The sequence below is a fragment of the Ostrinia furnacalis genome, unplaced genomic scaffold (genome assembly GCF_004193835.3).
Source record: "Ostrinia furnacalis isolate ACB-3 unplaced genomic scaffold, ASM419383v2 OfSCF4245, whole genome shotgun sequence".
In the NCBI taxonomy this organism is placed as follows: Eukaryota; Metazoa; Arthropoda; class Insecta; order Lepidoptera; family Crambidae; genus Ostrinia; species Ostrinia furnacalis.
The window spans coordinates 443,870-458,952 of record NW_021134484.1 but is presented as its reverse complement, the minus strand read 5'-3'; the positions used below and the strand labels follow the sequence as shown (position 1 = coordinate 458,952).

At 38.7% G+C, this 15,083-nt stretch overlaps 1 protein-coding gene across 2 annotated transcripts; it reads left to right on the top strand.

The window, feature by feature from the left end:
* Window positions 1–142: 142 nt before the first annotated feature.
* Window positions 143–4,510, top strand: RpS7 (ribosomal protein S7). 2 transcript variants are annotated; one of them, XM_028313511.1, is made up of 5 exons: window positions 143–242; window positions 619–780; window positions 1,688–1,872; window positions 2,704–2,851; window positions 4,397–4,510. In XM_028313511.1, exons 2-5 carry the CDS (start codon window positions 619–621, stop codon window positions 4,472–4,474), a joined length of 573 nt encoding a protein of 190 aa, XP_028169312.1. In that variant the 5' UTR covers window positions 143–242; the 3' UTR covers window positions 4,475–4,510. The 2 variants fall into 2 exon arrangements, with proteins under 2 accessions (XP_028169312.1, XP_028169313.1); XM_028313512.1 differs by having other exon boundaries at window positions 230–367.
* Window positions 4,511–15,083: the final 10,573 nt, after the last annotated feature.

Here is a 15,083-nt window from a genome sequence, read left to right as displayed (position 1 = left end):
CTTGTAATTATGTTAGATGATTTTGCTATTTATTTAACATTTTTTTTCAATACCAAATTGTATTATGTATTTAAAAATCCGAAGAACACTTAACGACGAGTCGACGACACATTTTCATAATTTTTGAGCGCTTACAAGTTACAAAAGTGTCAAACTAATTACCCCTCAGCAGGGTGGTATTTTTTTTCAACGCTGTGCACACTGATAATCTGTCTCTTTCTCTCCCGTTCTAAGTATTCAAGGTAGCCGTCACTGAAGATTTTTCAATAATTTTTACATTTTACGTGGTTTTATCAAATAAATATTGCAGTTTCTGTGCTCCCTATTTGTCTCCAAATACATTTATGTTCATAATTTGTGAATAACGGTAATGATTTCCAGGATATTTTCTGGTGACAAACTTGGTTGGATCTCCTCCAACGTTGTTTTGGTTACCGAAAGTGATCGTTTGTTGAAAAATACCATGAGTTCTCTCAAATTTCCATTGCCCAACTAAATAGTGTGAAAGGACACGTCCGTCCAAGTGTAGTTTTTGTGGAGTTTATTGAAAAAGTGAAGGAGGGACATAACCTCTAAAAGTTTGATCGTGGAGTGTGATTTTCCTGTGTTCCATTCCAGATGAGTACGAAGATCATAAAAGCTGGCGCCGCTGAGGCGGATTCCTTCGAGACCTCGATCTCGCAGGCCCTGGTGGAGTTGGAGACCAACTCCGACCTGAAGGCTCAGCTTAGGGAGTTGTACATTACTAAGGCCAAGGAAATTGAACTACACAACAAGAAGGTTAGTACTTTTAATATCACTAGAATATATTTATATACCTTAGCGTCATTTCTTTCTCTTTCCAAATAAGTAACATATCAATGCATGGTATTTTTTCCTCCTAAAAACAACACCTGAAAATGAAGTTCTAACAAAGCTGTAACAGTGCCTATGGGAGCATTATTACTTTCTAAATCAGCTGTGTATTTATCAACTTATCTTTGATTGAGGGTACAATAATATTTACTAAATATCATGTCCAAAAATGCATTCCCTACTTGCATAGGATTAAGATTTTTGTAAATATTGAAGTTATTTGATATTATTTTTCAATGGATCATAGATGTGGTCCAGTGTCGCTAGCCCAACTCTCTTGTTGGTTAACCTATTTCTTTGTTATCATTAAAATAATTATTGTCTCCAAACAAACAATGGTCATTCCTAACAAATAGTGGTTGCTCTAATAACTCCACTCTGACAATGTACCTTATGAATTAGTAATGTATTTTTTTTACAATCAAGGCAAAAGATTTGAATGTGAAACAATAACGCACCATAGATCTTGGAGTGAAAGCTACACTTATCATAGAGTAGACTTTCAAATTACCGGGCAAATAATTTAGGCTTTATTGAAAGATGTTATTGTAAGCAATAATTTTTCCGGCCCAATGCGCAGTAGGCCTAACAGGAATTTGGGGGACTAGGTTGATGAGGATGTGGGGAGACTGCAATAATGTGAAGATTCATAAATTATATTCTACGTGCCCATACCATGAAGAAATAAATGGAGATTAATATTAGCTTTTTTTCCTTTTAAGTAACAGTAACATAGCAAAATAATTAGTGTAGTAAAAGTACCATAGGCAAGTTCCTCTTTTTGAATAACTATTTGTTGAAACGATATAAAGATTCATAATTTATTTTCCAGTCAATCATCATCTACGTGCCCATGCCCAAACTGAAGGCCTTCCAAAAGATCCAGATCCGGCTGGTCCGTGAGCTGGAGAAGAAGTTCAGCGGCAAGCACGTAGTGTTCATTGGTGACCGCAAGATCCTGCCCAAGCCGAGCCACAAGACGCGCGTTGCTAACAAACAGAAGAGGCCCCGATCCAGGTACATATTATTTGGGTTTTTGTTTATGAAGACATCCCATTTTGCTGAAAAAACTGTATTACTTTAGGTAGGAATTGGTGTAATATTTTTGTACATAAAAAGCCTGTGAGATACAGGCCAAGAGCTTCATCGTTGTGGATTAAAAAGTCCATGTTTTAGTGCAGTAACTTTATAGACTGATTATATCCCAGATCTGGCCAAAAAGAAGTCTGGTCCCAAATTGTCTGCTTCTGATTGATTGTCTCACATTTTGCTGCGGAAAAGATATGCATCCATTTGTATAATTCCTCAATCATTTCTTTGCCAATTCACGGCCATACCTTATTTTGAAGCATCAACCCTTGGCACATGATTTTCATACATTTTGGATGCTGCTTGCTTGTTTGAAATGAAATCTATAATAAATAAGCTTACTTAGGCTGAGTTGCACCACCTAACTTTAACTGTAAACTATAACAATATCTAGTGCTTTTTGTATGGAGTTTGACTAATTTGTTAAAGTGGCATGGTGAAACCCAGCCTTAGTAGTCGAAAAGCTTTATGAGAGTGCATAACCTAATTTAATTTCAATTGTTTCACATATTGTCTCTTAGCTTTAAATGTTTTAATAAAGGCCTTCTTCAAAGCTTGCCTGTTGCCCCTACTTCACCTATCCCACCTGGCAATCCCACCAGGGCGGGAAGTTGTCTCCCTGCTGTATGTTGTTCTTTTGTGAAAATAAATTGAAAACTACTTGAATTTACAGAAACTTGAGAGCATTTATAACTTTTTGTCTCAGTATATTTAATTTGTCCTTCTTTCTTCTTTCTAAATATGTTGTTTTTTTTCCAGGACACTGACGTCAGTGTACGACGCTATCCTGGAGGACCTGGTGTTCCCCGCGGAGATCGTAGGCAAGCGCATCCGGATCAAGCTGGACGGCTCGCAGCTCATCAAAGTGCATCTAGACAAGAACCAACAGACCACAATTGAACACAAAGTACGTATTAATGTTGAATTAATTGGTTTTGAGATTTGGGGGTTTCTTTTATTGTGACAAATACATTATTTTTTATTATAGACAAATACATAATTATGCATTTTATTGATTGCTGGTTCACTGTTTTTGTAACGGTGCGCCGAAGCACATATTGAACTGTCCTGAAGCAATTTTATGAGCACAGAAAAGCTCGCAATAAAACTACCATATTAACCTACTGTGACTGGAGGATTGTGTACAACCCATTCAGTTTTTATACTTACGCCCGTATTCACAAACATTACTATGAGGTCGCACAGTAGGGTGACACACGAACCAGTCACAAAGCTCTATTCAACGCTGTGCGTTCGATTTGCTGCTTCACTTAAGCAAGCATCGTTTGTGAATACGGGCGTTAGTTCCTTTCTCTAATTAAATTTCATTTATTTATTTTATGCATAACAAGGCAGGTATTATGACCACAATCGCACCTGGTGTTAAGTGGAATGAAACTCTCACCATGCATGAATTTTTTGGCTTTTGCAAATTGCAATCAAAGAGATGTAATTTTTACTAGATACATTACATAGACAGTTTGGTCCCAATGTTATTCAGTTGTATTTGCTAAAGCCTGGTCCGTGAGCACGTAGAATCCCGTCCAATGACCCCAAGCTACCCATCCTTATCGCTCGCGCGTAATTATATTGCTGTCGCGACTGTGCGACGCGCGCCCGCAGTGAGTGTGCGAGTGCGATAGCAACATAATTACGTGCGAGCGACAAGGATGGGCAGCTTGGGGTCATTGGACCAGGCTTTATACAAATTGCCGATAAAGGTCAGCGCACACAGAAGGGGGAAGCGCGGGAAAGCGGTCGCGATCCGATAGCGCTGTGTGACATGATCCGATCCGCCACCGTTTGTTTTTTATGTGACAGGAGGCAAACGAATCGCTTTCGCGCTGGATCGCTATCGAATCGCTTTCTCGCCCTTCCCGCCTCTGTGTGCGCTGACAAAAGGCAATGGAATAAAGTATAAAATGTTGGGAAATATTTCTCCTTCTGCCTAAAGGCCTCAGCCTCGAATTTAGCGGGCGGCGGAAGCGGCGCGGGAGCGGTAGGATCTTATGCGTAAAATCAAATAGACCGGTTCTCAAGAACAGCGGCGCGGGAGCGGGCAACAAGCGAGCAGCGGCGCGGGAGCGGGCAACGAGCGGGCAGCGCACTCCTTTTTTTTGCCCACAATAAATCGAGCGTTAGGAATAAATTTGAATCGAAATAAAATTGTCGCCATTGTTCAGACATTTCGTTTGCGAATAAAAACAAATATCTCGACAACACAACCCCGAACACAACACTTCGCCGCTAAAGCGCCGCGCGAGCTGCCCGCTTGTTTCGAGAACGGGTCTGCGTTGCCCGCCCCGCTCCCGCGCCGCTGCCCGCTAAATTCGAGGCTGAGGCCTAATAGTCTGGTTAAAGCAGGTCATACTTCCTCATCTTGTATACTTCTGTGGTGTTTTTATAAACGTCTGTGATACAAATTATTGACAAAATGTATTTATTGTTACAGGTGGACACCTTCCAGTCGGTATACAAGAAGCTGACGGGGCGCGAAGTCACATTCGAATTCCCCGAACCCTACTTGTAAATTAGACTATGACTTTACAATAAAACTAAAATCTTATCCAATTCTTTCATTCAGCAAACGATCAAAACGCTATAATTTTAAGCACACATAATTTTTGTCTCATTTCATACAAAACTAGCTTTCCGCCCGCGGCTTCGCGCGCGTGGAATACATTATTTACATATTTTACGGAACCCAATTTTTTTCCAAAATAAAATTTAGCCTATGTTACTCGTGGATAATGTATTTAGCTTTCGAATGGTGAAAGAATTTTTAAAAACGGTGCAGTAGTTTTTGAGCCTATTCATTACAACCAAACAAATTCCTCTTTATAATATTAGTGTAGATGTACACATAAATAGCAGTGTGAATACCCCCTAATATAGTATGGATACGCCATGAAAACAGAACAAAATTCATTTAGACTAATTTGATGCCCGATATCTATCGAAATAAAAGCAAATTAATCGATGTAGCAATGTAATCAAATTAATGAAAGTCGATTTAAAATTCGAAGATTATTTCTATTGGTATGTCCCTTTACAATTATTTCTCTACCGTTATTGACTTCGAACGTTAACAGCGATGGCGAACCCCGCTACACCGGTCATACATTTTCTAGTAAAACCAAAAACTGATACAAAGCCTATAAGTAACACTAAGAAATATTTCTTCGTCATATTACACCTTATTTTTGCGTTAGACTTCGGTTTTGTTCAACTCGAGTCGCCGAGTGCTAGAGCTCTATCAAAATTGATAACCTTAGCCCGATCGTCGGCTGTTTTTATTTCTCTGGCATTCGTCGCTTTTGACAGAAGTTATGGCGGCTCTAATTCCATGTGGTATTTTGTAGAACCAGTCGTATTTTACATGTTCACTTTGACTCTAATATTGTCTAAAAACACGTACTATGATTACGAAAACGATTTGCATTCTTTCGACGCGGAGATTCAGGTGGACAGTTCAACGTACAAATGCGAACGGAAAATAATAATTTGGTTTCTTCTTTCGTTAGCTTACAGGATTGCCGTTTATTTTGGGTTTTGCTCGATTTTCGTAGAGTATTGTCATTACCCCATTGAAGTTACTATTCTATACAACTTAACGTTACTGGGTGAGGATGTGACGTTGATAGTTTATACTTTTGTCTTCTACTCTGCTTATTTACGAATGAAAAGGTTTACAACGTTTGTTACAAATAATGGCACAGACGTGGTGTCATGTCAGTACCTGTACAAGAGCGCGGTGGAAATTATTGACAAAGTGAAGAGGTCTTTTGATGTTGTGGTTTGTATAATTTTCCCAAGTACTAAAATAAAACTTCTCCTTAAAAAGGTAGAAAAACGATCAGTAACATGTTTTTAACATTATTTCAAAGATACTGTTTTACTTACGATGTTTTAAATATTAATGGATTTATTAATTTTCAGCTTATCCTCACTTTGGTGACCAACACAGTCAATGTGACTGTTTCTATTTACACAAGTTTTACAGCAGAAATATTCACGGTAATGCATACTTAGTAAGACTTATGTACTGTAGACATATCCCCTTACTAATAAAACTTGCACGCTCGTTGAACAGTGTTTTAAAGTGACGTTTAGTATGGAAATGTCAATTTAAAACAGTGTTCAACAACCTGAATAGAACCTGGAACCTCCGGGCAGTGGCGGCGTTAGGGGAGGGATCATAATTCTGTAGTCTTCGAGTCGGCAACCCAAAAATCCTGTGGGGCAACCGGACCATTTTGGGGTGCCCTGACCCTCCTGCTGTACATACAGCCTACATAGGTATACCTAAGGTCCTAAGTTATGGACTTATCGCCCCGGGTCCCAACCCACGCTACGCGCCGCACTGCCTCCGAGTGGAAACATCTCACTTTCTTAACACAATGTCACGAGATAAATGATAATACCTAGCCTTTTTACTTAGGCATACCTAAGCGTGTCTCATTTAATACTAACATACTTAAAAGGCTGCTCAAACGTAAGTCACTTGTTATCAATATTAACGGCACACCATCCCAGGTAACCGAGTGTTATGGGGTTATGGTGTCCAGTTAAGTAACTGCTTACACAAAAAGTGCCTACGGCAAAATTGCGTTTCTACGTGTACGCGTACCTACGTTTTGTGCGTTTGCGATGAATTCTTTCGTAGTTTTCGCGATGCCTACTTTGTTCTTCAAATAATGCCACATTTCCAGGAGGGCCCAGTGATAAACATGCTGATGATGTACGTGCTCGTGGTCCACGAGTTACTGACACTGTTCGCGCCCGCTTTCACGGCCGGGCTGTTGGCTGCGCGAGTGGAGCGGCTCAAGCTGGTACTCTATGACAAGCTCATCAAAGGTGGGTTGGATTTTATTAGACTAAACTGGTTTCTTCAAGGTTTCGGATTTAATAAAACTGTCCCGAGTAAGAAATAAAGAAAGAAAAAACGTTTATTTGACACGAATATTAACAAAATACAAATGAACAAAAAGAAAAGAAAAATATACTTTCGCGCCAAAATGGCGCCCGCTCAATATAAATCGAGACACGCACGTGCCCCGACACTCAGCGGCGGGTGCCTCACCAGCCAACAGTTGTTGCAAGCTCTCGTGATGGCCTAGAATACCTCTCACCAGATGGACTGACGATCTAATAGGCAGGAACCTTTTTTTATACAGAACAAAGCAGGATTTGACCGCAATCGTACCAGATGCTGTCTAGGATGACTTAGGATAGGTCTTTGGAAATCCTTAGGGGAAGCCTTTGTCCAGCAACAAGCATGCTGCTGATGTAGGCTCGTGGTCCACGAGCTGCTGACGCTGTTAGTGGACCGCGCGGGCGGAACGGCTCAAGCTGGCACTCTATGACAAGCTGATAAAAGGTTAGTTGTGTTTTTAATAATATTGATTAAGGTTTCGATTATTTAAGTTACGCTGACCACAGATTGGAAAACGTAATGTGGGCAGGCTTCAAGTAGGTGGATCGACGATCTAGTAAAGGTCGCGGAAAACACCTGGTACGGACAGCGCTGGAAAGGTCGCTGTGGGAATCCTTGGAAGAGGCCTTTGTGTCGTGGACGTCCTTTGACAGATACGATACGAACCCTGTCCTGTGGGTTGCTTTAGTACATACTTAGTAGAGGTATTTCACGAAACTACCTATTTTTAAGGCAAGCCAAAAGATTGCTCAAATGATTAAACTCAACCAAAATCATGTTTATCGCATGACCCGATTTGCCCGGGGCAAATTGCCAGACTACCGAAACGAAATTGAGGTCGCATAATAGGTAGATAGGCATGATGGGGTGTGTTCTCCTCTCGCTAACGTTTGCCGCTCAAACGCGCCGCGCGCCGCCGGCCTTCTGTCATGATGTTTACTGTTCGATAACCACGCGTAGACAGGTAGTTCCAGGTAGCTCACAGAAAGCTCGTTTAAGATTAAGTCTTATTGCCTCCAGATAAGAGCCACGCGAAGGATCTCAAGCGGTTCGTGGGCTACATCGACGGGCGGCCGCTGCGATTCCGAGTGTGGCGCGTGGTGCCGCTAGACTGGCGGTTGCCAGTCATCGTGGTCAACATCTCCGTCACATACCTCATCGTTATGATACAGTTTACGCACAAATATTGATGTGTAGTCTTAAGCTTAGACCCAGACCACCGATTTCGGTCGGCCGATAGCTGGGCCCGATTCTAATTTGTATGAAGAATCAATCGGTGTAGTGTGCACACTTCCATACATGCCTATACTAATTAACTGCCCGACTAAACTATCGGCCGACAAAAAATCGGTGGTCTGCGCCTAGGCTAAAAGTAATTTATTTTTTGCCATTACAAAAGTTTTTAAAAGCGCTTTTACAGCGACTTATAACCTATTTTACCTACCTACTTATTTACATGAAGTATGGCCAACGAGAAGCGATACCAAATGTAAACAAACCCAACGTCATGGGTGAACCCTCAGTGTGCCTACCATGAGTTTACGTTAGGTGAGCTCGCTAGCGAATACGTCAAAAAGTTCTATGAAGATTTTATTTCTTGAAAGTAGCCGCTAGGGGCGCTGCACAATATGTCATACATTTAAATGTCATTTCTTTACGCAGTCGCTAGCGAGCACACCTAACGTAAACTCATGGTAGGCACACTGATAAAGGAATAGAGGTGAACTCTGTTTTGGCGGGAGAACGAGACGTTACGACAAATACACAAGATGGGAAGAGACAGAATAGATTGTCAACTCGACAGTCGTCTCGACCTTTTGTATCGCTGCTAGTTGACCGTACTTTAGACCTTCAGGCAGGCCTGTTCATCTCCGCGAGTTTACATCGAAAACCACACCACCACAGAATAATGTAGTACTTATTATTATTCTGTGCTTCAGGTTTAATTTCGCAATCACTACTGCGACTGTCACTAGTCTCTACTGTCAGTATGTAGTAAATTTTTTTAAGTTAATTAATTTTGTAGTAAATTTTTATTTTTGCTTTTTGTTACAGCCATTGTTAAATAATTATATTAGTTAAGTAACATAGGAATAATAAAGTTTAACGTTACATAAATGTAATTTCATTTAAATTTTAATTACTTAAGCATGAAAATAAATATTTTCTGTCTGTAACTAAAAAAACTTAAAAAAATATTAAGTATGCGATGAAAATAGCTTCATACGCTTAGTAATTAATTTATGTTTACTTAGTTTGATTACATGACGCATTTCTTTCTGATGTTCCGGTATACTGTAAGAAATTAAAGTGCCTTATATCGATTAACAATAAAATACATAGTTACTTCCAACCTACTTTATGGACTGAAAATTTTCCATTCCTTTAGACTTGTGCGTCTCAAGCTCAAAACAAGTTTCACTATGAAAGGAAATTATCTAAATAAATTCAGTAAACTTTATGAATATCTCCTCATATTTTTGCATGTCGTTTATAATGNAGTCGGTGCAGGCAAACTTTACATGTTTCATAATCTTGGCACCGACTCCAGAAGTATCAATGATGGTATACCTACATAAATATTAATAATTCGTCGTAATAAATAAGTAGGTAATAAGTAATTATTTTTCTACTTTTTAGTTTAGGTTTTTTTGGAGTCGGTTTTTTTTTTTATAAAATTTTACTTATGTATCGCTGCTAGTTGGCCATACTTTAGACCTTTAAAAGGCTTCCACAGACCAAACGCGGGTCAGAAGCAGTGCGGGTCAGTTTGCAGCGCGGCTGAGGCACACTGAAAGCAGCGCAGTTTCAAAGCAGTTGCAACGCGGGCGGTTCTCAAAAATTTAAATATTCGAAAACCGCTTTCAACGCGCTGCTACCGCCCTGCGTCCGGTGTGTCATGCTAATATGGCCGCCATAGTAATACAACAGCGCGGGCCCGCGTTCGCGCCGCTTCTGTCCCGCACCCGCGCCGCCTTGTTTGTCGTTCGGCAGTTGCAGTGCGGCGCGGTTGGAGCGTGGGCCCGCGTCCAAATTTGGTGTGAAAAACTTCAAAGAGTTTCTTGTATTACAACTTGCGCGGGCCCGCGTTCAAACTGCGCTGCTACCGCCCCGCGTTTGGTCTGCCCAAGCCTTTAGACAGGTTTAATTTCGCAATCACTGCTGCGACTGTCACTAGTCTCTACTGTCAGTATGTAATGTAGTAAATTTTTATTTTTGGTTTTAAAGCCATAATTATAGTTAAATAGGTAATTATGTTAAGTAATATAGGAATAATAAAGTTTAACGTTACATAAATGTAATTTCATTTAAATTTTAATTACTTAACCATGAAAATAAATATTTTCTGTCTGTAACTAAAAAAACTTAAAAAAATATTATGCGATGAAAATAGCTTCATACGCTTAGTAATTAATTTATGTTTACTTACTTAGTTTGATTACATGACGCATTTCTTTCTGATGTTCCGTCTGATAATGATGGTTTAGGTATACTGTAAGAAATTAAAGTGCCTTATATCGATTAACAATAAAAGACATACTTCCAACCTACTTTATGGACTGAAAATTTTCCATTCCTTTAGACTTGTGCGTCTCAAGCTCAAAACAAGTTTCACTATGAAAGGAAATTATCTAAATAAATTCAGTAAACTTTATGAATATCTCCTCATATTTTTGCATGTCGTTTATAATATAGACTTTGGGTGTATACAGCGTCGAACGCCCCGGTCTAAACGGGCCATTCAAATTTTAACTTTGACTAAGTGTGTGTGTACTTCGGTTGCCTTATTATTTTTGAACGGTTTTCAAAATTTTGTTTACGTATACTACGTGGTTTACACCTCTATTGAAGTATTATGTACTGCCATTATTCTATCGTTTAGCTACGACTGTTCTTTTTATAGATTAGAATCTACGTTAAGTTCTATGGACTCCACGCTAGGAAGTCCCTCTGCTATTAAAGCAAAGTTAGTGCTTGTCGTTTTAGGGAGTCAATTAATTACGATCATCGCTTTTTCGATGGCTTGTACCAAATTCTATGAAGAGTGTGGGAGAAATATCATATACTCAGTATACCTTAAATATGCGATGGTGGGTATGCAAATGGTGTATATTGTTTGTTCCTTCATATTCTACGCTGCGTACTGCCGTCTAAGTGTTTTGGTTACAAACGTGAAGAACGGGAGTCCTATTTTGGAGAGTTTGGACCTTTATAAGGTTATCTTCGAAGCTTTGGATAGAGGGAAGAAGTCTTTTGATTTTTTGGTAAGCACAATATTATGAAGGTATTTTAGATCTAGGGTCTGTGCACACCACGTTTTTTAAATACTTTTTTTGCAACACAACACGCGTTTTTAAGCTAGTTAATTAGTTCTACAAACTTCTATAGATCAATCTAAGACTTTTGTAGGAAAAATGCTTAACTTTCGAGTGTTTAAACGTTGTGTTAATAAGTCCTAAACGTTATTTGTCTGTATGTTTCTATTTATTTCAGTATTTTGCATCAATCGTTTTCCAATTTCCGCTGCTTATAAGTGGAGTCTATTTATACCTAAGGAACTTGAAAATATTTGATCGGCCTGTAAGTATTAATACTCGTATTACCTAAATGTTTTAGTACCTACGGCCATAATGTAGGTTCAATGTACTTCATTTTACTTATTATGATATTAATGGTAGCAATAACGCAATGAGCTTTAAGTTTCTTATGAACATTTTGGGTAAATTGATGGCCATTGCGTAAATTATTGGGGGAGGGTTAATTTCAGCAGTGGTCGTCCTATGGCTGAAATTATGATGATGATGATGGGCACTTTGTATAATGATATCTTTTCTTTGAATATGGTGAATTTTTGTAGTCATTAGAATTTTTTGAGTAAGTAAGAGAGTGCTAAATTATGTTGGTTAATGATTCGTGGTGTCAATTATCGCGTTTCATTTCCAATATCTCATTTAAGAATTGTTTTTTAGATCTTAGGTGAATTAGTCAGACTTCATCATACGTTCCAAACCCTGATCCTGCTGATGGTTCCGTCCATTACCGCTGGTCTCACGACATCGAAAGTCAGCGAACTTCAACTTGTGTTGTTGGACAGACTGCTATATGAAAGAAGTAAGTTCTTTTACTAACTTATTTTTCAGTTTTCACCCTAAAACGAACAATTATGGACAAAGCCTTCATTTTGCGATCAAATTATGTCATTAAGAATATTTTGATACCATCTTTCGCTTGACATTGATTTATTTTGATATTGTATAAAAGATCTAGTCCCTAACCAGTTCAATTTAATAGAGCCATGGGTATTGCAGGCCAAATCTTTAATCCTCTAGTAAATTGGACAGGACTGTCCACCTGCAGTAGAAACTAAACTTACTGATGACTGAGTGTTGTATAACTTTTTTATGTGCCAGAAAGGGCAGCATGGGATGTCTATACACAAGGTGAACAGATGTCTTCATAAAGGTTGCAGAAAGGCGCTAAATGCAGAACGCTGCCAACCGAACAGTCTGGAAATCATTGGGGGAGGCCCGTGTTCAGCAGTGGACGTCCCGTGACTGAGTTGATGATGATGTTCCCTTTTTTCCAGATGAACCCCATTCCGGCGCCATAGAGCTGTTCCTGGACTACCTGAAGGCTCGTCCTATGAAGTTCACACTGTTCAAGATCATCCCCTTGGACTGGTCGCTGCCTATATTGCTCATCAACCTGTGTATCACTTACCAGATCGTTGTTGTGCAGTTAACTCATTTGTACTAAACACGACCACAGTATAGACCCAAAAGACAATGACCAACATGTACGGAGTTTGGTCCAAATGTCCACCAGAAGTAGAAAGCTAAAAAACAAAATTAGTGAATATTCTTCATTATGATGAATTTTAATAAATGCCGATTGGGGCCCTGCTAAGTGCTTGTGTTTTTTTCGATCGATCGGCTCGATGGTAGCACGCCGTAGTACGCCGCTCATGTAGCAAAACAATCCTTAGCTCCCATTACCGTAGTCGTGTTGCTACGACGCCTACGACTGCAGTGCTACGAAAATAATTAGTAGTCGTATGCCCATTTTCACCATCAATCCCTAATTGTTAAGTGACCCCCTATGGTAACAGATAATATGAATTTTGTTTTCATAGGGATCACTTAAAAATTAGGGATTGATGGTGAAAACGGGCAGTAGTCTACTAGCTACGACGTAGACACCTTACTACGAAAGTACGAACTACAAATCACCGACTTCTCCAAAAATTACTACTTACATTATTGTTTTCACACCGTAATGTATTGAAAGTACCTAAGTATCAGACTGAAGTGGTGGCCTCATTTGGAGTAGGCCCATACCCAGAAGTGGTTTTAGTCTAGATTGATGATGATGAACTTGAAATATTGTATTAAATAATCCTTCTGGATAGGTTTGCTGCGCTTTCGATCGACCGCATAGCGGATATTTAAAATCAGCAATTTGTATGTAGCCCCACTCCAAAAATGAGTAATTACGTCATTATGATTTTCACACCTTCATTTCTTTAGAGCAGATGTCCACTAATTTCATTGGAGTAGGTATGCATTCAATAATAAAATTCTGTCTGGATAAATTGTTTTCAATGTATTTTCAATTACCTACTTAATATTGTTAATTGAAGTAACTACTACTTCTTTTCTTTTTACGTAATTAGTGGTAGGTGGTGATTATTTATAGCAAAGCTTCCAATATCATTAGTTTACTTAGCATCCAATTTAATATCATCATTTATTAATGAAATAGCCTCATTCCTACGGACTACTTATTACCTCTCTTCATAATTATTTTACTCGTCATCCACACAAGACACTTTTGTTAAAATACAAAGAAATAAAATAAAAATCAATATGGCGACTAAACCTATCACCCCAAAACTGTATTTCCTTGTAAAGCCGTCAATTGAAACGAAACCTATAACTAAAACAATGAAATATTTCTTTGTGATGTTACACGTTGTGTTCGCATTAGATTTCGGATTTGTTAAATTTAATTCGTGGAAAACTAACGTTTTTGTTAAATTGTTAACGTTAACACAGTCGTCGATATTTTTCCTGAACCTCACATTTGCGTTTTTCGATCCAAATTCTAAAACCGTTTTAACATATTGTCAGTACTTCTTAGATTTGATCATGTATTATATCTTTACAATAAATTTGGCGCTGATGAAAAATACTTTTCGTAACTACCAAGTCGACCTTTACTCTTTCGATGCAGAAATATTTGTAGATAGCTACTCCTATAACGTCGAATACAAAATGATTGTTTGGTTTTCCATTTTACTTATTTATAGAATTGTTTCATTCACTATGTATTATGTGCTTTCTCTCGATTTCTCAAAGTTTCCTTTATACAACCAGTTGTTGTACTATGTAACTTTGTTAGCTAGTGACTTTATATTGATAGTGTACGGTTATGCGTTCAGCTTTGCATACGAACGAATGAAAAATTTCACATCGTTCGTTAAAAAGGATGCTGCCGATGTTGTCTCATGCCAGTATCTCTACAAAAACTTGGCTGAGATAGTTGAAAATGTGAAGAAATCGTTTGATTTGGTGGTAAGTGTAACAAAGACAGTGTACAGCTAGACACGCCATAGAAATCTACATAGATAATGTAACTACTTACCCAATAGGTATTTGAAAAAAGTCGCCTGATTTCAAGTTTTTTCCACTTTTTCTAATCTGGTTTTCATTTATTTTGTTAATTTCAGCTCATATTGTCTCTATTGGCCAACACCACGGATGCAATATTGCACGTTTACTACCCGTTTGCAGACAAGGCTGCTCTACCGGTAAATCCATATGAATTTTAATAGAGAGATTGATTGCAATTTGAAAAAATACCTAGGTACTTTATCACGAAAAAAGCTGAGAGACTAGTAAACTATCCTACTCTTTTTCATCCTTTTTATTTCGAAATTATAATATCTTGTGTAGAGACTTAAAAGTAATTGCAGTTTTAAGAGGCTGATTTATTTTTGCAGGCCAGTATATTTCAGAAAACCTTTAGGGAAACGTTCTTCGCGTTTGTGGCTTACGCGGTAGTCTTTCAACAGCTGCTGGTACTGTTCTTCCCGGCGTTCACTGCTGGACTGCTGGCCAACCAAGTGGACAAGTTGAGACTTGTGCTCTATGACAGGTTGCTGAAAGGTCAGTATTGAAAAAAATATTTAAAAAGCCCCTTA

What these genes read in the sequence shown, in the direction of transcription:
- RpS7 (XM_028313511.1), top strand. Translation starts at nt 619, where the DNA reads ATGAGTACGAAGATCATAAAAGCTGGCGCCGCTGAGGCGGATTCCTTC. An exon ending in TTGAACTACACAACAAGAAG is followed by an intron (nt 781 to 1,687) that starts GTTAGTACTTTT and finishes TTTATTTTCCAG; the next exon opens with TCAATCATCATCTACGTGCC. An exon ending in CAGAAGAGGCCCCGATCCAG is followed by an intron (nt 1,873 to 2,703) that starts GTACATATTATT and finishes TTTTTTTTCCAG; the next exon opens with GACACTGACGTCAGTGTACG.